Source organism: Tamandua tetradactyla, chromosome 22 (assembly GCF_023851605.1).
Source record: "Tamandua tetradactyla isolate mTamTet1 chromosome 22, mTamTet1.pri, whole genome shotgun sequence".
NCBI lineage: Eukaryota > Metazoa > Chordata > Mammalia > Pilosa > Myrmecophagidae > Tamandua > Tamandua tetradactyla.
In genome coordinates this window covers 4,572,515-4,600,302 of record NC_135348.1, presented here as the reverse complement: position 1 = coordinate 4,600,302, position 27,788 = coordinate 4,572,515, and the positions used below count along the sequence as shown (strand labels likewise).

Below are 27,788 nucleotides of genomic sequence, written 5' to 3'. Positions count from 1 at the left end.
TTGAACGTTTCAAATGACAGATTTCTAGTGAGATATAAAATTATTATTCAGATAGTTCTTTTAAAATATTTGATCTCAATAGACATATTACCTATAAGCTAAATATTCTAAATATTGCAATACAGAAATTACCTCAATCATTAAAGATATTGGTAGTGAATGCTGATTTATTTCTTTTTTAAAGGTTGCATTCGACAGACTTAATTGCAATCTGGTCAGAGGTTAATAATTCAAGATTTGGAAAGCAGAGTTATAGCCAAGGAGGCAGTATCTCCAGGTAGTTTAAACAATAGTATAAACCACATTTACAGGGGCAAACATTTTGTCTTAAATCCTTCTCCATTTCCTCTCAAACTTGTAATTCCAGAAATCTATAGAGTGTGCCAAAGGGTCATTGTGAAAATCCATGCATTTTTTTTTCTATTATCTCTCAAGTTTCACAAAAACAGCTTGACAGCAGAAGCAAATTCCACAAAAAATGACACCATGGATTTCCCAATTAGACAGAAGGAAATGCTCAGATAATAAAATTCTATTGCTTTGAAGAAAAATGGAGATCTGCTTTGACACTCGTTTTTAATTCTGGTCATCTCACTTGTTCACATGCCCCATACCTCCACTGCCAGAAACGTTTTAAAAGCAGAAACTGAAACGGGAAAATCCTCATAAAAAGAGTTAGAAGTAAACTATTGTAAAGCAAAATGTGACTTTTTTTTTCTGATGGTATCCCTTTGTCAGGGTTATTCTTCATAAATATTGCATGCTTTGTAAATATAACATTTCATGGATATCATCTAAAATTTTCTGCACTCAATAAAGGACTTGATCAACATTTTTTTCCAATTTCACTGCCCATCTAGTTGTGATTGAAGAGTCAGTTTTCAGAGGAAGAGTATCACTGATAGTCATAAATAGCCAACAAGCCATCTGATGGCTTAAGGATCATTATTTTCTCTGATATGCTCAGATGTTCTTACCTGTAGAGTCGGTGAAGTCTTTTCCATGGTGCCCCAGCTTAGCACCCAAACTTGGTCGTGTGATTTGTCATAGTGTAATTTAACTGGGACAGGGTCTGTACTCACTGCCTGTAATAAATAAGAATTGAAAGAAATATTTTCAACTGAAACCATTGGTTTAAAAGTAGTCCAGAAATTATCAGGGAAGCTAAGAGTTGCGATGTCAGATTTAAAATTTATGTTGCCAATTATCTAATTTTCTAAGCCAACATCCAATTAATTTGAAAATACTGTACTTTCCTCAGACCCTCATTTTTATTTCATCAGATGAACCATCTTATACAGTCTTCTGTTCACTCAGTATCTATCTAAATGATGAGCCATGAAAAAGTTATTTAGAAACTCAAGATATAAATGTGTGCATTTTAAAGAATTGTTGAATATAGGTGATGACTATGTTTCTACTCTTAGGGTTTTCCATTTGACCACTGATTATGGTATTCAATCATCTATAAAATTAAAAAGCCAACAATCTGATATGTGGTTATAACACTAATAGCTATCTTAATGAGAAAGCCAAAACTACACAAAGAAGGAAAAGCAGCTTTGTATTTTCTTGCTGTTGTTTTTGGACCATTCTGGACATGGTAAATGTGTTTTTCTGCTAATATTTATAATATTTAGAATTTACTTGAAGCAAATATCTCAGAAAGCAAATTGCCACCAGGAAGTTATTTCACTCACCTAAATTTTAAGCTTTTTATACTACAAGTTCACACCTTTTAAAAGTATTTTCTCTTGTTAGTTATTTTAATCTATTTTCAAATTTTATAACATAAAACAGATTTTTTTCCAATAAAATGATCTTTACCCAATATTAAAAGCATTTTTTCCAAAGCACCATTGAATATCCTTAGAGAATTTTCCAAGCCATAATTCCTAATGTAATGCCCTTCTCCATAGATTAATAAAAAGCCAGCTACAGTGGTGGCTGAACATAAGGAAATTCATAATTTGACTAAAATGTTCGGTAATTTACTAATACAAGTCTCTTCTAAAACCTTGGCCTGCATTCACCTACTTAAAATTTTAAACTGGCTTGGATTACTGAAATAATACAATTTAAACTTGTCTGTATCACTGAATCAGTGACCTCTCCCCTTTCTTCCTGCCTGATAACAGTGGTATCATTCTGATATTGGGAAAGAACGCTTGTCAGAGAAGCGAGCTCTGTTGAGCAATGCTGGGAACCCAAACCAATACCTTCTCCCTTTGTTGGGCAAATACTAAGTGCCCCAGCCTTTTCAGCTGCGAAAAGTGGCCTTGTGTCATACTTGAGTCTATGTAGAGGCTAATATGGTAGGTGATTTATGAGAAAAATGCTGCATTTTGTCAAAAGAGACAGTCACACAAGAAGCTTTCACTTCCTCTTTCTTCTTTCTTTGACTGCTGTCACAGAATATTAAGGATGGAGTTTCCAAAGCAATTTCTGAGGCCATGAAACAAAACACATAAGAAGGAAAAGGCTTAGGTACACAGAAGGAGAAAATTAAGTAGTCTGAATTCTTGCTAATAACTTTGAGTAACTGTACAAATTTAGAATGACTAACCCTAGACTCTGTGGTTTTGGGACAATTGAATCTTTTTATCTTTTAAAGTAGTCTTCAAACGAATACCAGCAGTTTCATTTAAATTTCTCCATGTACTGACCAGTGATTCTAATATCTATATTGCAAAAGAGCTATCATTAATCATTAAACTGATAATCAAGCAGTAAGGTTTCTTGGATGTTTCTTATTCTCCCTTTCATATGTTAAATTTGTGTGATAACAACAGTTAGGCTGTTTTGCATGCCGCTTAATATGGAACTGTGTTTAGGTCCTTAAAATTGTTAAAGATAAACTGGCTCAAGGCAGATAACAAGAAAAACAGCAAAGCAACAAAAGATCTCATTCAATTGTTAGAATAACAGGAAAATAAGAACAAAGATTTTTAAATAACAGAATAATTTGTATGAAAGTTTCCTGCTTGGCAGCATTCATAAGGTACTTTTCTCTTCAGCAAGCCTTACCACAGATATCATTTTATATGGCCATAACACAACCCATTTGTTATGTTAATACCCACATTTAACTGAAAAAGGGAACTGGGATTCTGTTTTGCCAGTGGTTGTCCAACTAATGACCAGTGGGCTCAGGTTTTATAGTCTGTCTTCCTTCCCAATCTGAAAGCTCTCTGCATATGAAAGAACCTCCCTCCTTCTAACCCTTCAATGCTCATTTCATCCCTCAGATGTGTAGCTATGCTGCACTCTTATTTATACCTCATGTATAAGAAACATTCTCTTGGGCAGATGGAAAGAAACCATGGGTCTCAGGTATATGCAGCATCCTCTCTTGAAGCTGTGCCTTAGAGGAGAATCATTGGCAGGCAGCACACATCGCGCTTATGAGCATGGATTATGAAACCAAACTTGAAACCTTAGTTCCTTCACTAAATTAAAAAAAAAAAAAACATCATCATGGAAAGTCTCTAAGCTTTTCTGTGGCTCACAGAATAAAATGGAGACAGTAATAACAACTCCAAAGGGCTGTTGTGAACAGTAAGTCAGTCAGTAAATGCAAAGTGCTGAGGGTATACCAGGTACATATGAGCACTATGGACCTATTATTACTCTCATTAGAAAGACTGATCGAACTGGGGATATTTTCATGGTGTTTTAAAGTTAGAGATGCGATATGTTTAGCAACCGAAGAATCTGGGACCTAGGTAAGAAAAGTAAACAAAGGCAATCTTTGACTTTGAAGAATTTGCAGTCTATAGGGGAGAGAAACATTTAAAATAATTTGATGCATGTCACAAAATAAAAGTAAGGACCAAGCTGCGAAAGCTCAGACAAAGAAGTACAATGCAGGAGGAGGGGTAAAAGGCAGAGGTGATACTTCAATTTATCCCTAAAGTATTATATTTTTATAAATGTGAAGTCAAAGACTATTCTTTAAAGTTTAAACCTTACAGAAGGTTTTAGAAGGTAGTCCCATCATTAATGGTCTAGAAATAAATGAGAATACACATATTAAAGAAAATAGTCATCAATTTTCAAAACAAATTTAGAATTTGACCAATATCTGTTCGATAGTCTCCAAACTTTAGACAGTGCATGCATTGGTGATTTTTAAAAGTGTGTCATCAAATAAGCATACTTGTGCATTTAAATATTATATAACATAATACTCTACCAATATATTTTCCACTGTAAACATGTTTTTATATAGAAATTTAATGGGATAAAAATTAAAATTAAATTAAATGAGAAAAAATATCTTTTGATCTTATTACTAATGGTTCAAATTTCTTTTTTCTTGATTTTAATTTTAATTATTTTAATCAATAAGTATAAAAATATTGCAAAGAGACAAAATATTCATTATATTTTACCGTATTCCCTTAACACTTTGTGTTTCAGAATTTCAAAGGTTTGGTTCTAAGTTCATTTTATATTGGTATTTGGTTACTGAAGTTCCCCAGAACTGAAGAAGACATGCAGATCAAAATGAAAACAAATACATCTGACACTCTGCACTTGAAAAATTTTTAACAAATTGGAAAAATCTGTTTGCAAGTTTCTTCAGTGTGCAAAATAACACATTTTACAGAGGGAAGATTTCACGAGTTTTAGTGACAAAATCAAGTAACAAAGACAGAAAGTTTTCCAGACATCTATTTTCTACATATTATCTCCATAACCCATTTTTAATAAAATAGAAGATATTTTTCTAATCATTTTTATACAATTAACATTTTTGGAAGAGACAAGTTACACATATTGGTTTTATAAACTGTCTGGTTTTTTATCATTGAAATCTGCTTGTCTCCATCTAAAGTATCAGTAAATTTAGACCATTTGCTCTTTGTAAGTGAAAAAAAAAGGCACTGATTTTGACATTATTTTAAAATTCCTTAACACAAGAAAATCTTGGAATCTGTGTCATAAAATAATTGACATATTTCTCTTCATTTTATTAATAGGATAGAAAAGTTGCTCTTATCTCATTCTTGACAGCTTCTTTCTCCTTCACCTCTGCTACTCAGCAAATAGAATTGGCTTAACCTTCCAAATAATGATTTCATTGCAACAAAATGAAATTTCATTTCATTTTTTTCCCCTGCTGTCATCATGAACAGAATTGCTAATTGTCTCTAACCTGGATTATTGAGGTACCTCTTCACACGGTTTCTGACTTCTAACCTTATATTCCTCAACATTTCTCAGCAGAGTAGTCAGAATGACATGTTTTAGAACATTATACAAGTCGTAGAACTAATCTATTCAAGACACTACAATGTCTTCCCATTTCCCTCAAAGTAAAAGCCAAAAAGTCCTTAGAATGACAACAAGGCGCACATGCTCTGACACACCGCAGCCACCTCTCCCTGACCCCCTCACCTACAGTTCTCCCCTTGGTGTTTCTAGTTTGGACACTCTTGGCATCCTTGCTGTTCATCCAACATGCCAGTCACACTTCTGTCTTTTGGCCTTGGGACCTATTTTGGTTTGTTAAGCTGCCAGAATGTAATATACCAGAAGCACAATGGCTTTTAAAAAGGGAATTTATTAAGTTGTAAGTTTACGTTTTTGAAGGCATAGAAATGTCCAAACCAAGGCATCCAGAGGAAGATACCTTAACTCCAAAGAAAGGAGCCGATGACGTTCAGGGTGGCTCTGTCAGCTGAGAAGGTATATGAGAACGCGTGCTAGTTTTCTCTCCTCATTTCTTCTCTTCGTAAGGCTTCCCTGGGGGCATTTTCCTTCTGCATCTCCAAAGATCTCTGGCTGGGTGGGCTCTATCGGCATTTTGTCTTTTTCCAAAACGGTTCCCTCTTAAAGGGCTCCAGTAAGCAAGTCCACCTTGAATGGGTGGAGACTCATCTCCATGGAAACCATCTCATCAAAAGTTACCACTCACAGTTGGGCAGGCCACATCACCATGGAAACAATGAAAAAGCTCCCACCCAGCAATACTGAATGAAGATTAAAGAACATGGCTTTTCTGGGATACATGATGGTTTGAAACCATCTTTTCTTAGAATATTCCACCAGATATCCAAATGGCTAGTTTGCTCAATTCTTTCTTATTTCAGATCTCACCTACTCAGCAAGGCCAATCTGACCACTATAAATAATACTGGAACTGGCCTGCCTTTGTGCAAGACCCCTCATCCTCAGCTCTCCCAGGCCCACTGACCCTGCTCTACAATTTCACCTTTTTTCCATAACACTTACCATCTTACCTATTACACAGTTTGTATTTTAAATATTCTTAATTTGCATTGTTTGTCTCCATCAGAAAGATTCCAGGATCCAAGAAGATAGGATTTTTGCATCTACTTGGGTCAATGATAACTCATGTATTGAGAACAAGGCTTCGTAATTAGTTGTACTCAATAAATAATGAATTAAATTGTTAGGAATCCCTTAATGTATTTAATGTATTGAACTTAATTGCAAAACTGTACAACCTGCCAAAATTTATTATAGCTATCAGTATTTTATTTAAATAAAAACAATTATATTATGCAGCATACTTATTATGCAGCAGACTTTAAGTATTTTACAAATACTAATACTTTTAAATTAACCCTCATGAGAAAACTTTTTACTAAGTTATGTACTATTATCATTCACTTTTTCTAGATAAAAGTGAAAAACGAGCATGCTGACATTGATCTCTCCATTTTGTGCAATGCCCATTTTCCCTTCAAGATACATCATGTCCACGATGTGATACATGACCATACATGTAAATGAGCTCAGTTCTCCGATGTTGGTCCATATTTTAAAGATTTTTAGTAAAATGTAATATTATCACTTTTTGAAAGAAAAAGAAATATAAATATATTTTCTAGGAATCTCGCCCCACAAATAGTAATCTTTCACCCCTATGGGTTGCCCACACTCATTCTGGAAACCCTTGGCGTATATGACATTTTTTGCTTCCACAGCTATTACCCATTTAACTTAGGAAAAATGAAATCAAATAAAAGACAATTTTTAGAAACATATAATTGGGAAAAAGTGTTGGTTATATGATCTTCTTTTACTTCAAAATTAAACTACCTAGAATACTCATTTACTGCTTATTATTAATTCACGTTCCACTACCAATGGTATATTGTTAGAAAACTTGCTTTCAAATTCTGCCTTGAAGAACCCTATGTAACCGAGAATCACTTGTAGATTTGGGCCCTTATCCTAAGAGAATAGGCCTTCTTCTCAAGTTGATTAAACTATTCAATATTTTCAGAAATGAGAGTAGTCAAATAACTTAATATTTTGTTATCGTGATGATCTAATAGCAGTGACTTACATGTTCAGGTCCTAGAATTCATATTTCTTGATTTTCTATGAAAGTGCTATTATCAATGTTATAGTATCATGATTGATTAACTTTTAGAATATTCCTTTGTAAATTCTAGATGTTAAAAATATAACCAATCATGGGGTGGTGTGATGGTGGCTCAGTGGCAGAATTCTCTCCTCCCATGCCAGAGACCCAGGTTCGATTCCTGGCGCCTGCCCATGCCAAAATATATATATATATATATATTTAAGATATAATTTGTATTATCTATTTTTATTATATAATATATATACTCTATCATGGAAAAATAAAAAGGTAAGTTTTTATTTCGTATAACTTTATAAAGACATTGAGAGAAAATTTCCTTAATTTTTATATTTTGTGCATTGTTTAAGGATCCAATTTACTTATACTATGTTGTTGTTTTTTTCCTTTGCTGATGTGTACATCTTAACTCCCTGATAATTCTAAAATACATTGTGTTGCCCAAATTCACCAATATTTCTTGAAGAGTAAAAACACATGAAAAATTTTAAACACATGCCCCAGTGGTCATTGACCAGCTGCATCGTTAATTTCTATAAAGACGACTTATTCTGTAAAGATGAAACACTGATAATAACAACAATGATACATAAAAGTCATGGTTTAGTCTGACATTAAGGAACAGTGAAGCACAGCTTGTTTATCAGTCTGACAAGGAGAGTACCAGCTGGCTAATTAAGTGAATCTAATTTAAACTAATGATGCAGATTCTCAAGATAACATGCTAATAGCTGGAGGAAGACTGTTGATAATACTTAAGGGTACTCCCGAGGTGTTACTGGAAGAACTTCTGCATCCAAGCAGAACCTGATTTTGGTCCACAGATGACAAAATGAGGTCAGTTGTTTACTAGTTCATCATTCATGCAGGAAAACAACACATCAACTGATGTCATTCTCAAAAAAAAAATTAATAATAAGAAAACCATAAGTGAAAGTGTTTGATATTTTTAAGGCAACATTGATGTTTTTCATTGCATTAAAAAAAAAAAGGTGACCTTTTATTTTTTAGCTGCACATAGAAATGATTTCAATGCAGCTATCAAAAATAAATATTCCCGTTGTCCCCTAATGTTAGTAATTTATCACAAAGTTAATAAAATCTTATACTGCCAAGAAAATGTCATTTTAATGATAATATGTAGCAAACACAGTTCAAATTTTCAAAATGTTTTGTACCAAACACACATTTAAATGCCAGTCTATGCAGTCAAATACATTCAAAAGAAAAGGTCATAAATATACATTTTTCCTTATATGAAGCCAGGATAAAATACTAGAGGCATAAAGCCTACTTCAATTGGATTGAAAAGAGAACATTTGAGAGATTAGATTTAAATAATTGCAGTGCTGTTTTTGGTTTGTTTCCTTTGTTTTACTTTTTCAAGAGTAAAGCATTTTGACTCTGTTCTTCACTCTTCCATTTCTATACCTATAACTATCTCTCGTATTTTTAACAGCATTTTGAAGATAAATAATAATCTTAAATTCTTAGTTGTCTCTGTATAAAATGATGAAGTTAGAAATAAGTAAGCGGGGGTGTGGTAGTTTGAAACCGTTATGCACTGAAGAAAAGGCCATGTTCTTTTAATTCATTTCTGTGGGTGCAGAACTATTGTAGGTGGGACCTAGTTTTTTATTGCTAATATTTTCTCTTTTCTTATTTGAACATTTTTAAGTTTATAGAAACATTTCAGGTTTATAGAAAAAGAGTTCCCATATACTCCCTTCATGCACACATGCAATTTTCCTCATTTTTAATATCTTGCATGTGCAATGTGCCTTTGTGAAAATTGATGAAAAAATATTGTTATAATTATATTATCAAATATAGTCATAGATTACATTGACATTCACTCTTTATGTTGTATCCTTCTAAGTTTATTTCTAATTTCTATTTAATAAAAACATCTCATGATTTTCATTTTCATTTCTTCAATGTATATAAAGTTGAGCAAATTCACATGCGCTTGATGGTCATTTCAATATTTGTTAGAGTAATATCCATTCTGGTCCTTTGACCATTTTTACACTGAGATGTTACCTTTTTATTGTTGAAAGGAAAATGTTCTTTATGTATTCTGGATACTAGAACCCTTAAAAGATATTTGATTTGCAAATATATTCTCCTATTCTGTATGTCGTCTTTTTATTCTCTTTATGGTGTCATTTGCTGCAAAAAATAATTCTGATGAAGTCCAGTTTATTTAAAATTTCAGAATTCATCATTTGTAGTCTGGTGTCATATCTAAGAAGCTATTTACAAATTCAAAGTCATGAGATTTAGTCGATGTATTTTTAGATCTTACATTTAGGTCTTTGGTCCATTTTGAGTTAATTTTTGCATGTGGCGTGAGGTAGAGGTCCAACGAAACTATGTTACTAGTTGATATCCATTTGTATCAGCACCATTAATTGAAGAAATTACTCTTTCCCCATTGAATAGACTTGTCAAAAATCAATTGAACATACATGTAGGGGTTTAATTTTGGACTCTCAATCCTCTTTCATTGGTCTATATATCTATCTTTATCATAGTAGCATTCTATTTTTATTTGCATAGCTTTGTAAAATATGTGAAAATAGGATGTATTGGTTCTCCAACTTTGTTCTTTTTCAAATTTGTTTTGATAATTCTGGGTAATTTGCAATTCCACATAAATTTTAGAATCTTTTTCTCCTATTTCTTCAAATAGGCCATTGGAGTTTTGATGGGGATTGTGTTGAAAATATAGATTACTTTGAGGAGTATTGCTTCTTGACATTATGAAGTTTTCAAACCCATAAATACAAGACATCTATTTATTATGTCTTCTTGAATATATTTCAAAAATGTTTTGTAGTTTTTGGTATACTTGTCTCACAATATTCCATGTCTGAATTTATCCTAAATATACAGTTATTTTTCAAGCTATTTTAAATAGAATGGCTTTCTTAATATCTTTTTCAGATGTTCATTGCTAGTTTATAGAAATAAAATTGATTTTTGTCCATTGAGCTTGTCTCCTGCAACTCTGATGTATTTATTGCCTCTGATAATTTTGTGGGTTCTTTTAGGTAATCTTTACTACCATTATATAAAATCATGACATATGCAAATCAAGATAATTTTGCTTCTTTCTTTCGAACTATTTAAGTCCTGTAGAAATGTGAAGTTAAATGACTTTAAGCAGCATAAAATATCAATAGTCGTCTTTTTAAAAACCACCATCCTAAAAGTAATTCCCTAAGTTTGGTTAGTACAATGTGACTAGAAAAATGTGCTATGCATTTTTTGAACATTTTTTTATTGTGAGAAATAACATATATACAAAAAGCAATAAATTTCAAAGCATACCATAACAATTAGTTATAGAACAGATTTCAGAGTATGGTATGGGTTACAGTTCCACAATTTTACGTTTTTCCTTCTAGCTGCTCCAAGACACTGGAGACTAAAAGAAATCAATACAATGATTCAGGAGTAATGCTTATTTGTTAAATCCTTTGTTCCCTTTTACAACTCCATCCTCTCTTTTGATCTTTTTTTAGATCATTTATTTTATTATTGATTATTATATGCTCACATACCATGTAATCATCCGAAGTATACAATCAATGGTTCACAATATCATTATACACCTAGTGCATTTGTCATCACAACTGACTTTTTTCTTTTTTTTTTTTTTGTGAAAAACAGCACATATACAAAGAAGCAATAAATTTCAAAGCACATCACAACAATTAGTTATAGAACAGATTTTCAGAGTTTGGTATGGGTTAAACTTCTTCAATTTTAAGTTTTTACTTCCAGCTGCTCTGAGATACTGGAGACCAAAAGAAATATCAATATAATGATTCAGCAATCATACTCATTTGTTAAACTCCCCTTCTCTATATAACTCCACCATCACCTTTGATCTTTCTCCCAATATTTAGGGGTATTTGAACTATGCTTGTTATAAATTTTCTTGTTGAAAGAGGCTGTCGATAATATGGGTTAGAGAGATTGAACTAGCTGATGTTCTGGAGAGGCTGGCCCAATGCATTTCAGGACTTATCTGGTCCAGGGACCCATCTGGAGGCTGTAGATTTCTGGAAAGTTACCCTAGTTCATGAACCTTTTCAGAATCTTATATAATGCTCTAGGTGTTCTTTAGGATTGGTAGGAATGGCTTTGGTTGGTGTTTGGCAGGTTATGTTGGTAGCGATGTCTAAAACTGAAGTGTGCATAACAGTGATGTCCAGAATAGCCTCTCAACTCTATTTGAGAGTTAACTCTCAGCCACTGATACCATATTTGTTATAGTTCTTTTCTCCCTTTGGATTAGGAGGGCATTGTTGATCTCATAGTGCCAGGGCCAGGCTCATCCCTGGGAATTATCTTGTAGATAGGACCTTTTGATTAGGTCATTTGAATTGAGATGTGACCCAGCCTATTCAAGGTGGGTCTTATTCTCTTAAGTCCTTTATAAGAATATAAAACACATAAAAAGAAAACAGATGAAATTCAGAGAAGCATCCAGAGAAGCTGAGAAAAAAAAGCCACAGATGGAGAAGCCAGAAGCTGAAGCAATGAAACAGAGGAGCAAAGAATGAGCAGATGTCACCATGTGCTTGCTATCTGGCAGAGGAGCTCAAGCTTACCAGTAAGCAGTCTTCAAGAAAGTGCTGACCTATTGATACCTTATAACTGGGACATTTTTATGGCCTTGGAACTGTAAATGTGCAAGCTAAAAAGTCCCCATTGTTAAAAACCAATCCATTTCTGGCATATTACAGACCAGCAGCTTTCACAAACCAAAACAGATGTTGGTACTGAGAAGTAGGTGCTGTAATTTGAAAATACCAAAAATGTTGAAATAGCTTTATAAGTGGCCAAGGGAAAATTCTGGATGAATTGTGAGGAGCTTGAATAGAAAAGGCCTAAATAACTCTGAAGACACTGTTGGTAGAAATATGGAGGCTAAAGGTCCTTCCAATGAGTCGTTAGACAGAAGCAATGAATATGTCACGGTTAACTGAAGAAAAGGTGACCCTTGCTCTAAAGTGGCAAAGAATTTGGCAAAGTTGAGTCTTGTTGCCAAACGGAAGGCAGGATTTAAAAGTGACAAGCTCAGATATTTAGCTGGAGATATTTCCAAACTAAATGTGGAAAGTGCAGTGGGGCTTCTCCTTGCAGAGTAAAGTAAAATACTAGAGGAAAGAAATAAGCTGAGAAATAAAGTCTTGGGTACAAAGAAATAAGAAACTGACACTTTGAACAATTCTAAGCTTCTGGAAAGCAGGTCCCCAGAAAACAGTTTTTCATGTGAGGATTTAACTGAACATGGAACCAATAGCCATTTCAGTGCAAAACACTATTGGAGCTGGAGTTCTCCAGAAAGGCTTTATGGAAAGTTCCATTGTCTGAAGGTTAGGACCCCTTTATTTTACATGCGAAACTGACAAACGTTTTTGTAAGAATAGTACGAATGAAACCAATTCCCAGATTGAACTAAAAAGGACAGAAAGGGGGAATATTGAAAGAAAAATGACTTCAAAGGCAGAGCCATGGAAACTCAGGTCTAGAATGAAGACACCTTGGCCCAGGAGGGTGGATATACCCATGCACATGGAAAGGATAAGTGTGCCCTAGAGTTTGCAAAGGGTGGGCTATCCTCCCTGCTGTCCAGGAAGAGAGTTGTCACTCCAGGCATGAGAGAAGGTTCAGCACATTTTGGGAATCAGAGAGGCACTGGTTGCCACCACTATTATGGGGAATTGGGCTTTTCCCCTGGAGATAGCAAAGTGTTTGTCTGACACCCTGATGCTGAAGAGGATGGGGCTTAGAATTCTGTTGCCACTCTATGTCTGAAGACTGTGCATCCGACAGCATGATCATCCTGCAGTGCTTGGAGATGTGGAGGCCTTACCTCAGTGTTTGTAGAGCACAGGGTTGCTGCACAAGACCCTGGATTGTGTGGGGTTGCTGCACTCTGTCAAGCCCCAAGCACAAAATATCATTCTATAGATGATTCTCAGGCATCAAAACCTAATGAAGTATGCTCTGCAGGTTTTCAGAACTCTTTGGGACTCATGAACCCTATTTTGTTTAATGTTTCTTCTATCACTGTCCCTCCTTTATATATGGGAAGCAAATAATGTGCTCTAAGTTTCATGCCCCAGGATAGACCACATCAGTAACTGATTTTGATGAGACTGTCCTTAATACTGTTACTGTAATGATTTAAGACTTCCGGCTTCTGTGATATTGTGATTGAATGAATGTATTTTGCATATGGAACAAACATGTCTTTTGTGGTAAACAGGGTGGACTGTGGTCATTTGAAACTGGTATGCACCCCAGAAAAGGCCATTATCTTTAATCCATTCTATGGGTGCAGATCCATTGTAGGTGGGACCTTCTGATTAGGTTGTTTCAATTGAGATGTGACCCAGCCCATTGAATGTGGGACTCAATCCACTTATTTGGAGTCTTTGATAAAAGGATAAAACAGATAATAGAGATAAGAGATGAAATTCAGAGAAGCACCTAGAAAAGCTGAGAGACAAAGCCACAGATGGAGAAGTCAGAAGCTGAAACAACGAAATGTGGGAGAAAAGGACCAGCAGATATCAGTCACCATGTCTCTTGCCATCTGACAGCACAGCCCAATCCCACCAGTAACCATTCTTCAGGGAAGGCATCATCCTGTTGCTGCCTTAACTGGGGCATTTTCATGGCCTTGGAACTGTAAATGTGTAAGCTAATACATCCTTATTCTTAAAAGCCAGTTCTTTTCTGGTATATTACATTTCATCAGCTTTAGCAAACCAAACCAAGTCAGAGCAAAGCACACAGTCAAGAAGTATTACTTCATTTGGATACAGAAGACCGGCTTTGAATCTGGCCTTAGCGGAGAAAAGAGTTCAAACTGAGAAAAGGAAATTAATCTTGCACTTTGCAGTCCACTATGACTTTAAGAGTGTGCTTTGTCCTTGGACTCCAGTGACCCTTTAAATCACAAGTATAGATGTTCTTTTTAATTAGTTTTTGAAGTAGAAGGAAATAATCTACCATCACCGTTTTCAATCTTCAGTTACAAGGATTATTCATTTACACAGAAAGTTCAATATCTAAGTCTACAAAAGCTATCATTTACATTTTGTTTTTAAATTAGGAAGAAAAAACCTTGAAGCAATTGAAAATTGAAAGAGATGGAGTATTTTCATGTATAAAAATACAGTCATTAGGATATTCACGAATCACCTTTAAATGTACTTTTGGGAACTTAAAGTCACATACTACTAGGGAAATATTAAGACAAATAAAACGATGTGGTAGTTCACCCAGCAGGAAATCATTATCCAAAGAGGTATATAGGCTGAAATAATACATAGTGGTGACAAAAAGAGTTTCAAGTAACAAAAATACAGAAGATTTTAATTGTTTAAAATAGAAACTTAAAGGTTTTAGTGGTCCATATCTAACATTTGAGGTTGATATTGACAATTAACCAAGAAGTGGTGCATCTATCAGAAAGAACACTAAGCCGAATGTACTTGGTATAGATGCTCTTATCTCAAAAACTAAGGCATTTTCTAAATTATTAAACATAGACTTGCAGAGTGGTCCAAAATTTCATAGCTGCTATTTCCTTCTCCTTCCAGCAAGGTATTCAGTAGCCCCCATAATTCAAATGTTTTCTTTTTATTGACAGAAAGGCATCAGTCAAATCCATCATAGACTTTTCCAGAACTGTGTGAACAAAGTCCAGACTGTCCCCTCCTTTTTGGTCCAAGAATTAAGTTCTCATGTCTTCCTTACATTAAGACCTATCTGGCATGTTGTTTTCGGCGCGTCCTACAGTCCCAATAAACCGAGGGCAGCAATAGAGAGTTCGACAATACTACTGATAAACAGTAGCGTGAGATAGAGTATACCATGAGAAAGTTAAGATTTGTGTTTGATGGACAGAAACTACGAGAGAAACTTCAATTATTTTAGGAGGTCTAAGCTAGCTTCTTAGATTGTCTTCACTGAGCCTTATGATTCTCAGGACATTGGGTAATATATCCTGATCCTAAGGCAGATAGTGGGAATAATATAGAAAATCAACTACCAAGTCAATGAAGATTCATAGTTTTAGTTTACTAAATCTTATTAAATTTCTTGTTAAAATACTGCTTTAAAGTTTGGTAGAACATTTACCTCTAAAACTATCTAAGACAGAATTTCTTTTTTTCAGCATGCTTAAATCCATTTATTTAATTTGTTATGACTATTCTTTTTTATATCTTCTTAGCTACATGCTCTAAACATGTTTTCTCTTTAATTTGTTCTTTTCAACTGTTTTCAAATTTACTAGCATGGTTTTTCCTTAACGTTTTTTATAGTCGCTTTATACTTTCACTGAGTAGTATAGTTATAGCTTAAAAAAAATTCTAATAGTGTTAATAGTGACTTTTGACCTGACTCTTTGCCAATTTCCTAAAGAGTCATCTATTTTATCAGTGTTTTCAAAATAAATCAGTTTAGCTTTTACAGATTGATTCTATTGCATGTTTATATTTATATCTTTATGCTATCCTTCTTCTCTCTTTTATATTGTTCTGATTTTCTTCAACTAAATTCTAAAGTTGATTGGTTAAAAGTTTTATTTTTCATCTTTTATCATTTTATTAAAGGTAGCAACATTCAGTCAAAACACAGTCTTATCCAGATCCAACACATTTAGTCAAAATTATTAGTGATTTTTAAAAATTTACTTTGGTGTTCTTGATAGTTAGCTTAACATTTTCATCAGAGAAAACATATGAAATTATTTCATTGATATTCCTTGATACTTACATGATCATTTTTATTAAATATTTCATTTGGTAATATTATTTCATTCTCTTTTGGTGTCAAATTTTGCTATTGAGAAATGTGCCACCTTCTAATAATAATTCCTCTGCATTTTCTCTCTGAATTATTTTGAGATCTTCACTTTGATGTTTGGTTGTGTCATTTCAAGTCATGTAAATTTGTTTATATGTATATTCTGAATAGACTATTTTTAGAGCAGGTTTAGATTTAGAGAAAAATTGTGTAGAAATGACAGTTTACATATACCCTCCCATATGCAGTTTTATCTATTTTGAAAATGTTATTTTAGTGTTTGCACCTTTGTTACACTTATTGAACCTATATTGTTATGTTATTATCAACCAAGATTTATAGTTTTACATCAGAGGTGTATGTGTTTTTCTGTTTGGATTTCATTGTCCTTCCTAAATCTGAAGATTCAAATCTTAAAATAATTAAATGACAGTCATTCATTTTTAAACCTTTTTTTCCTTTGGTATGCTATGTGGCAGGGTCACATTTCAGACAGTCATTCATTTTAGCACAAATATTGACTTTCCCCCTTATTTCTAATATCTACTTCTGGAATTATTATTGCAAAATTGATAAGCATTATCTCAACTTCTAATTTATATTTTCCCTCTCTTTACCTCTGTGCACAGTATTCTGAGAAATTCCATCAATAATTAATCTTCCTTCACTTTTGCTTAAACTGTTGCTTAACACATAACTGCAGTTTTAATTGCAATAGTCAACTTTTAAAAGGTACATTTGGCCCTTAAAAAAATACATTTGTCTTTATTATAGGAACACAAGGTCAGTTCAAATTTTGAACTTAAATTCATAAACAACATGCTCATCATGTAGAAATACAGAAAAAGACTCAATGGTGTAAAGTTGTTACATCGCCCTAATTCTATCAGTAGATTAAAAGCAATCTGTGAGGGTTGGGTTCAGGGGTCAACTTGGCCAGGTGATGGCACTCAGTTAGCCAGTCAAGCAAGCACTAGTCTGTTACTGCAAGAATATTCTGTGGCTGGTTGATGATCCAGAAGGCTGGTTTGTTAAATCATTATTCAGTTGACTGCATCTGTGACTGATTGCATCCACTATCAACTAAGGGTGTATCTTCTACAAAGGAGAGACTCCTACAATTGGATCTGATCCAATCACTTGAAGATTTTTAAGGGGGGAGAGAGAATTTTCACTGCTTCTTCAGCCAACGAGCCTCCCCTGTGGAATTCACCTACTCCCTTCATCAGAGTCACCAGCCTCACAGCCTGCCTATAGATTGTGGACTCGTGCACCCACATGGTTGTGTGAGACACTTTTATAAATCTTGTATTTACAGATATCTTCTGTCGGTTCTGCTTCTCTAGAGAATCCTAATACACAATTCCAGTCAAAATTTCAGCAGATTTTCACAGAAACTGACAACTAATCCACACGTGGTTGTTGGAAATGTGAAATAATATAACCATTTAAAAAGTTATTTATCAAGGAAAGGTAAATACACACACACACACAAATCCTGCCCTCTCATGCAATGTTTGATTTCACATTTCTACTCCTTGACTCCTAGATATATAATTAAAGAATTGTATGAACATGGGTGGACCACGGTGGCTCAGCAGGCAAGGATGCTTGCCTGCCATGCCAGAGGACCCGGGTTTGATTCCCGGTGCCTGCCCATGTGAAAAAATAAAATAAAAATTATGTGAACATGCACACGAAAAATAAAGTGTACAGCAATGTCATCAGTAACATTATTCAAATTTAGAAACACCTTGAACATGTATCAGTACTAAAATGGATGAATTTTGACATATTCAAATAATCAACTTATCTGCAGCAAAAAAAGAAAGAAAAACATAAATATAGCTGCATACAAATAATATGAGCTCACAATCAAAATGCAGAACAAAAAGAGCCAAACACAAATGGTGAATATTGCAAATTTCCATTTCTGTAATGTTCCAAAAAAAGTACTTCTTATTTTTGGCGATAGAAGTATTCATGCAGGTATTAACTAAGAGGAGTAAGAAAAATAATAAGTAGCATTTTAATAACAAGGTCGTAATGAGAACCCATTTGTGCTGGGGTTCAATATTCTAACCCCATAAAACCTAAGTGTTAGATTCAATGCTGAAAATTCCCACAATCATGACTGCATAATAAAATGATTTTTAATATTTTACCCATTATATAATTCCTTTTACATTTTCCTGGTATTTTATAGTGATGATAGGTACTTTGAAAAACTAACATAATTTATGTGATTATTACCATAGCTTTGGCACATTTCATTATCGATATTGTCTATTAATTTTAAATTTGACATAATAGTGTGAAGGTGGAAGTTATATGAATAATAAGTGATGTTAGCATCCATCGCTTTTGAATATCTATTAGGTAATATATATTCAGTGAATGTAGGTCTCTAATTTGAAAATGGAATTTAAAAACTGGCCAGATCATTCATGAAACACACTTCTAGTTTTCATCTGCTAGAGAAAGAGTCTTGATGACACCAAGCGTGGACTGAATCTTGAATGCCTGTATTTTGTGGACCTATGTTGCAGCTGAAATAAAAATAAAACCAGCCTAGCCAAACACTAGTAATCCCAAAGACAGAAGCACGTGAGACAAAATATACAATGCAGTTCATTCTCGGTAGACATGATGCCATTAGGTTGGGTATCCAAGGAAATTGTGGCACTCTGAGGGCACTAAGGTTTTCTAGTTGAACAGGCAACTAGTCTTCTGTTTACTCATGTTTGTACTGTTCGCTCTCATATTAGAAACTGAGCCATGGACTGGTCACCCACTGTAAATTTGTAAACTTAAGAGATAGCAGAGTCCTTCAGTAGAAACACTTTCCTTCCTCTTCTCTGTGATACCTAACCCATTTCAAACTCAGCAGTCAATAAATGTATACAAGATGGATGAGGAGATGGATGGATGGATGGATGAATTCAAGCGAAGTTGTTAAAGATTCTTGAAACGGGCAGCACTAACTTTTGGGGTTTTTACCCTCTTTCTTTCTATTCAAAATTAGAAAAACAGCTGCTTCTAGAGTCTATTTCAAATCTGTGTTGATAAAAAATTTCTAGAAATGTAAAGAATGTTTAGGTTCCAGCGTCTCTCAGAAGTTTTGATAATAAACATATATATAGCACTCGCACACACCAGGCTGTTCTAAATACTAAATATTTATGTAATCCATATTATAACTGTATGAGATATGTATACTCAGAAATGCCTTTTAAAGCAGACTGTACATATCTCAGACACCTACTCAAGTTTACTTTCTCTGAGCTGAGGAAATAGGCAATAACAGTCAAGGGTCCAAACACTGGAGTCAGAATGCTTAGGTGCAAATTCTGCTCTTCGACTTCACGTGAAGCTGGGTTTGAGTCAACTGTCCAAATCGCCCAGCCTGAATTAAGCAGGGATTGAAACCCTCGGTGGCTCCAACCCGATTTATTAAGTCAGGGGATCATAAAAACATGACCAGGGAGATCTTTATTGGAGATATTTTCTCTATCATTGACCTGTTTACAATTACTTGTTTTAATACTATCTATTAAAGCCTGTTAGGTTTTAATTATCTAAAAATGAAGTCTACTAATATCTCTGCTTTTGTTGAAGATAAAATGAGAAATATCTAATTTTTTTTTTTTTTTTTTTAAAGGAAGGAAAGAAAGACAGAGAAGGAAGGAAGGATGGAAGGAAGGAAGGGAAACATCTTTATTTTTATTATATTTTGTTTGTTTGTTCGTTTTTTACATGGGCTGGGGCCGGGAATCGAACCGGGGTCCTCCGGCATGGCAGGCAAGCACTCTTGCCCGCTGAGCCACCGCGGCCCGCCCCGAAATATCTAATTTTGATTCTGGCCCTATAATTTAGAATGCTTTACCTTGCCTCTGACAAGTTCTCTTTGTGCAACTATGTGGGTTTTAGTGCAAATCTTGTCAGTTTAATATTCTGATGTGTTAATAAATCTAACTTTTGAAAGCAAAAATATTTAAAATGTCTATTTAATCTATTAGGCTCAAGTTGCACAGTGTGATTAGGGTTTACAGAAAATAAATATTTCCCCAGTGTTCCACATATTGAAATTGGTTATCAATGACAATTAAATTACAATACACTAGTTACCTGGTAAGATTATTGCATTAACTTAATTTTTTTTTAATGTTTACTTTCAAAAGTTGAAATCATTGGTACCTGAACCACTTTTTGCGACTGCACATCAACGATAAGGATTCTGTCCAATGTCGGCTGAGCAACATAAATAAACTTGTCTTTGACATTTACAGCTGTGGCCCACACACACCTCTGAACTTCATCTCCTTCAGTTTTGGGACAGACTTCATCCTATAATTTAGGGAACAGAAAATGAAATAAATATCTTAAATCACAACACAGACTCCACAATACTATAGGTGAAATCAATGTTTGGTACTTTACTAACTTCAGCATCAAAAGTAAAACATAATAATTAAGAAGTTAAATAAAATAAAATAGTAGGGTATATTCTGAGCTCATTCAGTGTGCAGAGAAATCAATGCAAACATTAAAATACAGTCCAGGTTCTTAAACATGTACTTTTCTAGTGAAATGCAGGCCTTTCATTAGTTACTATTTGTTTATAATTCAGTGACTTGGACATACAAAAGAAATACATTATTCCTCTATCCCCAGTGACTTTAGCTTTTTTTTTTTTCCAGTTAAGAAATGTCACAATGAAATACATGGTGAAGTTCCTATAACATGAATGGCTACTTCCATGGAACATACATCATGGTGCTAGAGCTTCAAAATATTTTCCAAAGCCCTTTCAGATGACTGGAGAAGTCTTTTAATTGGTGGCTAATCAGATGTTAGGAACATTAATATTTAACGAAGTGTTATTTCCAATTTTTAAAGTTTTTTTCAATTTGGCATTTAATCTGCTCAGCTTGGTGAGTATCAGCGCCAAAGTTCACAAAATCCTTTAATCTGCAAGAGGCTTGTTATTCTGCTCTGTTAACTTCAAACTGCCTTCTGGTTGGAGATTGTATGGTTTTTGCCAGACGACCATAAATGGGGAAAAGTATGCTTTGTTTCCTCCATTCCTATACTTTATTCAACAAATGAATGTTGAAGGAGCAAGCAAACCTTTAAGATTCATGCCGGGAGACATATCACAAGTACAAGCAAGTTAGAAATACCATTTAACTCAATATTTTGGGTTTCAGATTTTTATTTTATTTGCTGTTCTAATCATTCAGTAATTCACTCACTTTACGCACAGAAACACCATGAATAAGAAGATTCGGTGAACAGTTTATAAAAAGCCTTCCCTAAATTATCTTTCTTAATTTTTAAAATTTCAACTGAGATGAGAAACAAAGAGATTTTCTTTCACCATCCTTGGGGATACTTTTGCTCTTTTCCATGAAGGACTCACAAATCACTTGATGAAGAAGAACTTTAGATCGATGTTCCTCTAGTTCTAGCCTTTATTTCATGTGTGACAAAGACTAAAGGTCAAATGAACTGAAGCCATAGCTAAGTGGTTTACAGGTAGAGATACTTTTCTTTATCAATACTATGTCTGGAATAAAGTAGGATGGCATTCCTACCTGGAAAGAAGACCTGTGGGATAAATGAAACAGAATAGTAAAAAGCAGAGAAAAGCAGGTGCAGAATAACACAAGTCTAAATAATGAACAACCACCACAAAACAGCAGGCAGTGGTTCACTTCCTCCCACTTTATCTTCAGGGAGCTGTGCTCAAGGTGGGAATGTTGCAACTGATAAGCAATGCTTTAAATAAAACACAATGATGACCATTTACCCCACCCCGTTGCACTTGCTTTACTATTTAGGCCTCCAAATTGAAGACTGAGGTCTAATTTCACAGATTTGCACAGTTCATTTACTATCTCAAACCAAATTAAAATACTGTTTTCTCTCTGGTTTAAGTGCTCTTTTTAGCAGGGATCCCATTCACTGCTTACATTAAAAACATTAAATAATAAAAATATATGTATTTATATTATTTAATTATAACAAGGTGTTATTTCCAATTTAAAAAAAAATTCAATTTGGTATTTAATCTGTTCTCTCTCTCTCTATAGGTTATATATATATATATATATATATATATATATATATATATATATATATATAGGGTTTATCAACACCACTAAGCATTTCTTTTCATAAGAAGATAATACTTGACAATAATATTTGAGATTTAGTCATTAAATGAAAGTCCTCAACGGTGCAATCCTCCTCAGACAAACAAAAACGTTCATTTTTCTGCTTGCCTACGACTTGGAAAATAATGTAAAAGCCAGAACACTTGTGAAAGAAACCTTACGTGGTCTGGGATTTACGTTCTCCAAACTTGAGAGTTAATTCTGGCTGTATATGGAGCGCCCATTACATTTTTCTGTTGTTGTTGTTATTGTTGTTTATTGTTTTCTTTCACATATCTGAGCCCAGGTCCTTGCACAATTGGGGTCCCACAGCTCAGGGGATTGCAGGGTGCAAGCACACTGGACGGGTTCCTCTTCCTTGGGCCAGGCACCCTTGCCTTCCCCTTGGCCCCTGCAGTATTCCAGGTTGCCGGGCACTAACTAATTCTTTGCGCTGCCTGGGGAGCCTCCATAGAAGCCCCAGGCCCCCCACTGTCTCTCTGCAGAGCGAGCACAGGTGCTGGGTGGGAAGACACCCAGTTTCCCGGTGAAGGTGAGGGGACCGGTGACTGGCATGTTTGTTTGCAGATAGCTGCAGACCAAGGCTTTTTCTGTGGGCTTAAAGTCAGCAAGAAAAATAGGGCACAGAGAACAAAAGTGTGGGCCTGTGCCTATCTCAACTAGAGTCAGACAGGACAAGAGCCCCTCCAGGATCCACCCTCTTCAACCCGGTCCATTGCTTTGAAATATCCAGTCCAGTAGTTGCCAGATACAGCCGAGCCACCAGGAATGTGTACTGTTTGCCTCTGAACCTCACAAGGTCATTCCACACTTCTAAGAAGGAAGCAAGGGAAGCATTTAACGTATGGATGCAGTTATGTATTGAACTGTATCACACAAAAAGTTATTTTGAAGCCCAAATCCCCAGGACATTATGATGTAACATACACTCATATGTATGTAACACTGACATACATATGGAACATAGGGAACAGGGTCACTGTAAATCACATTAGTTAAAATGAGATCATAGTGGAGTAGGGTGGTTTCTTAATCCAATATGCTTGGATTATAAAAACGGTAAAAGAGACAGACACACAGACCCAGGATGGAACTCCAAGTGATAGCAGAAGCAGAGGCTGAAAAGCTGTAGCTGCAAACCAAGGACCATGGAGGATTGCAGCAAATGTCAAAGGCTAGAATAGCCAAGAAGTGTTTCTTCTCCACAGGTTTCAGATAGAGCCTGGCCCTGCCAATACCTTGATTTTTGACTTCCGTCTTCCAGAACTGGCAGACGATAATTTTCTGTTGTTTTAAGTGGCTGAATTTATGCTCATTTGTCATAGCAGCCCTAGAAACTAATACAGACACTTCACACAGTTTGGAAGTTATGAAATTAACTCCATTACACGCAATGTGGTGTAATCATTGTGTGATGACTGCCATGAGGTCAACCTTAGTATTATCATGGCACCATTGGGGAAAGGAGTACAAGACCCGAGGCAGAAGTCTATCCCAGCACACGCCCGGAAGAGGATGCTGAAATTGCATTCATCAATTCCTACTGAACCATTCTTTTCTATGTCAAACTTTTTTCTTCAGGAGAATATTGAATGTCTTGACAAGAATTCATTTTGGTAGAAACAAACAGTATATGGGATATGTACATGAGAGGTTGGGAGAGGTGGGGAAAATATGGGATTTGGCATTGATGAAAGACTCTGAATATGGGAAAATTGTTTACAAATTCTTTGCTCCTCCATAAAAGCTAGCAACAAAACCTGCCTAAATGGAAAAAGTGACTGACCTGACACGACTGTCAACCGAACATTTGCTGAACCTGGAGCAATTTCCACCCCTTTTCATGCTACAAAACTATTTAACAGTAAAATAAACGGGAATTACTTTCTGTTTGCATGCTTTCCCCATAAGATATCTCTGACCAGACTTAAAATCATTTTGACAAAGCCATTAAAAGTTTCCTGATCATCACCCTGAATTTTCTTTGCTTCACTTATGCCATTATTGCTGATTATAGACTATTAAGTCTCATTTTACAATAGCACTCTTATTTTTGTTCAGATTACTTGAATTAATATTTACTTCCATGGCTGGAAGTTGAATAATAATTTTTTTCACATGCATTAGGCATTTAATGGAAAAGGAGAAAGGTGAAAAAAAGTCAGAGGTGCAAAATAAGACTAAGATAATATGTGTTGATGAGGAAAATTGTCAGGAATTATATCAAAGGTACCATTGACTCACTTTTTATAGAAAGATTCACTAGCATTTAGAGTGACAGAGATTAGAAAGATATTAGAGTAAGGATGAAAGTCAAGAAAAAAATTCAAGTTCACAATTACAATTTATCTCATTATATTCAGATCATTTCCATAGTTAATCATATATTTCCTGTGTATGTATTATCCTCTTCCAGAATTTTAAAGTACAATATATATGAGTATTAGTGGTTGAAGTTTTCACCTAGCAATTAAAATGGTATCTAATTTGATAAAGATGAGTAGGACTGAGTGTATTATTTATATGTCTTCTATGACATTGTCATTTTTTTTTATTTTACTGATTATCTTTTGAAAACACTTTTCCCTTGCAGTGCCAAATTCCTATTTTCCTTCCTCTTCCTCTTCATAGCCCCATACTCAGTACATCCTACATCGTTCATAGAGAAGCCTAACGTTATTCGACATGATATCTCTATTTTCCTTGCATCCAACTCAACAAATTTCTGCTATCATCCCTTCTTCTCATCTTTCACGCTATGCTTAGACTATCTGTCCTCAATCCCCTGCCATTAGAAAGACCTATCTTATATTTCATTTAGAACTTTATGTCTCCAAGCATTCAAATATGCATATTTCCTCTTAAATTTAAAAACAAACGAAAAAAAACAAATTTATTTTAATTAATCTGTTTGTCCTTCCAATCATTTACCAATTTTTCTCCAGACTTTTGTACAAGCTATCTAGAACTTTACTTCAATTTTCTGGCCTTTAACTCTAAGCATCTCTTTAAACTGGTTTTCATGATCTTAACTATCACAAAATAGATGTCTTAAAGGCCACCAGTTTCTTTGGAATTTCAAATGATTAGCCTTCAGTTCTTGTCAAGAAGTATTTATTGAGAACTTACTATGCAAAGGGAATTGTACCAAGATATGTTTGGAAACAAAAGATGAATATAACAGAGTGCCTGGTCTCAAGTTGCTTATAACTCCTGCGGCATTTAGCTATTTCTGACACTCCTTTCATGCTTCTAAGGGAAGGATCAGCAAACAATGGCCCCTGTTTCAAATCCACTCCACTGCCTTTTTTGGTATGACCCAGCAGCTAGAGAATGTTTTTGCATTTTTTAATTGTAAAAAAACATCCGAAGAAGAACACTATTTCATAACATGTAAACATTATATTTAACATTGTTTAAACATTATTAATAATTTAATATAATTTATAATTTAAACATTTGTTTAAATATTGTCAATGGATGCTTTCATGCTCTAATGAGCAAGACTTCGTATGGTCTACAAGGTGGAAGATACTTATCTCCTGGTTCTTTATAGAATAAGTTTGCTGACTCCTGTTCGAGGGCATTTCACTATTCTAATTTTTCATTTAATTCTATTAGTTCAATTCTGTCTGCCTTTGATGCTTTCTTTTCCTTCTGTTCCCTAATTGTGGTTCCCTTAAACCCAAGTCTCAGACTCTGGTTTCCTGCTCTGTTGCCTTCACACTCCATTACTCTGAAAGCACATTCATTCAGAATGATTTTATTATCATGGTCAGGTGAAACCCATGGATAAATCCCAGCCTTGTTATTCACAAGGCCTTCCTCCTTCAGACTCTTTTCAGAAAAATTTTTTGAGTGGATAATTTGAAATGGAGATATATTAAAATTAATCAATCTGTCATAATGAAGGAAAAATTAAATGTAATACAAAAACAACCAGAGACATCAAAGAAAAGGTAAAATACACACACACAGATACATTCACAGATTCATAGATAGGTAGTGTTTTGATTTGCTAAGGCTGCTGGAATGCAATATACCAGAAATGGGTTAGCTTTTGCAAAGGGAATTTATTAAATTACAAGTTCACAGTTCGAAGAGCATAAAAATGTACAAACTAAGGCATCCAGAGAAAGACAACTTGACTCAAGAAAGGGCCCAGACGTTTGGGGTTTCTCTGTTGACTGAGAAGGTACATGACGACATGTGCTAGCTTTCTCTCCTGGTTTCTGGCAATGTCTGCTGGCATTCTCCTGGTTTCTCATTTCAAACAGCCTTCCTGGGGGCATTTTCTTTCTGCATCTACAAACTGCTCAGTCTGTGTCAGCTCTGAAACTTTTTCCAAAATAGTTCTCTCTCAAAGGATTCCAGTAGGCTACCCACCTTGAGTAAGTGGAGATGCATCTCTATGGAAACCACCTAATCAAAAAAATTCCACCTACAATTGAGTGGGTCACACCTCCATGGAAACAATCTAATCAAAATGTCCCACCCTAAACCTTGGGTCTGCCTCCACTAGACTGGATTAGGAAAAAGAATACAGATTTCTGGGGTACACAACAGCCTCAAACCAGCACAAGTAGGGAGATAGATAGATATATCAATTAATTGATAGATAGATGACTGATAATATATAACAGAGATAGAGATATATAAGCATTATAATAAAGATTAATTTATATTAGGACAGTTAAAAAACTTAACTTTATAAAATAACAAAGATACTGTGTAGTACAATAACAAAGAACAGCTGACAATACAAATCATTTACAAAATTATATGTTAAACATAAGTACATTTGATATATAAAATATTCTTTTTTTTAGGAAAAAATAGAGAATTATTTAAAGAATAACATGCAGGGCCAGGAGGCTGGTAAGCAAAAACACTGAAAAGGCAGGCCATATACCGAAATTCTCTGATTCTCCGCAAATTTGGATTACAAAAGCACTATGTAATTTACACAGATGAAGATGAAAACCAATTGCCACTAGTATTATCAAGAAAGCAAAACTGCCATGAAACAAACAAGGTGACCAGGAAGTATGCACCCATTTGGGACATTGGTTTAGGTAGCAAAATGGAGCCACCTAAGGGCCAGTAGATATATTCCCCTAGGAGAGGTACTGCATGAAAACTTTTATTTGAGTCAAAGGAAGGGAGAGAGACTTTTGTGCTATGATAACTATATAAATCCTTTATGTTTGAGAACATGCAGAACTGAAGGTCTAGTCTTCTAGTTTATCTACTCACTAGTGTTGACAATAAATTGGTTTTAGTACTTTGGCATTGTTTCTCCTTCTCTGCTTCTCTACCAACCTGTTTCCTAAGGCCAGCAGCAGTGTTTCCTCCTTGGCAGTTTTTGATGATTGAATTGGAATTTTCGTGCTTTTACTGACAAT

The 27,788-nt window shown here is 34.8% G+C and overlaps 1 protein-coding gene across 9 annotated transcripts in view; it reads right to left on the bottom strand.

Annotated features, from left to right (window-relative positions):
• FSTL5 (follistatin like 5) overlaps positions 1 to 27,788 on the bottom strand; it is an 875,733-nt gene that overhangs the window by 100,078 nt on the left and 747,867 nt on the right. For all 9 annotated transcript variants that reach the window (XM_077139637.1, XM_077139631.1, XM_077139629.1 and 6 more), the window contains 2 exons: positions 20,402 to 20,551; positions 978 to 1,085 (listed from right to left, as the gene is read on the bottom strand). In XM_077139637.1, coding sequence (XP_076995752.1) covers positions 978 to 1,085; positions 20,402 to 20,551 — 258 coding nt within the window. The remainder of the gene's footprint in view (positions 1 to 977; positions 1,086 to 20,401; positions 20,552 to 27,788) is intronic.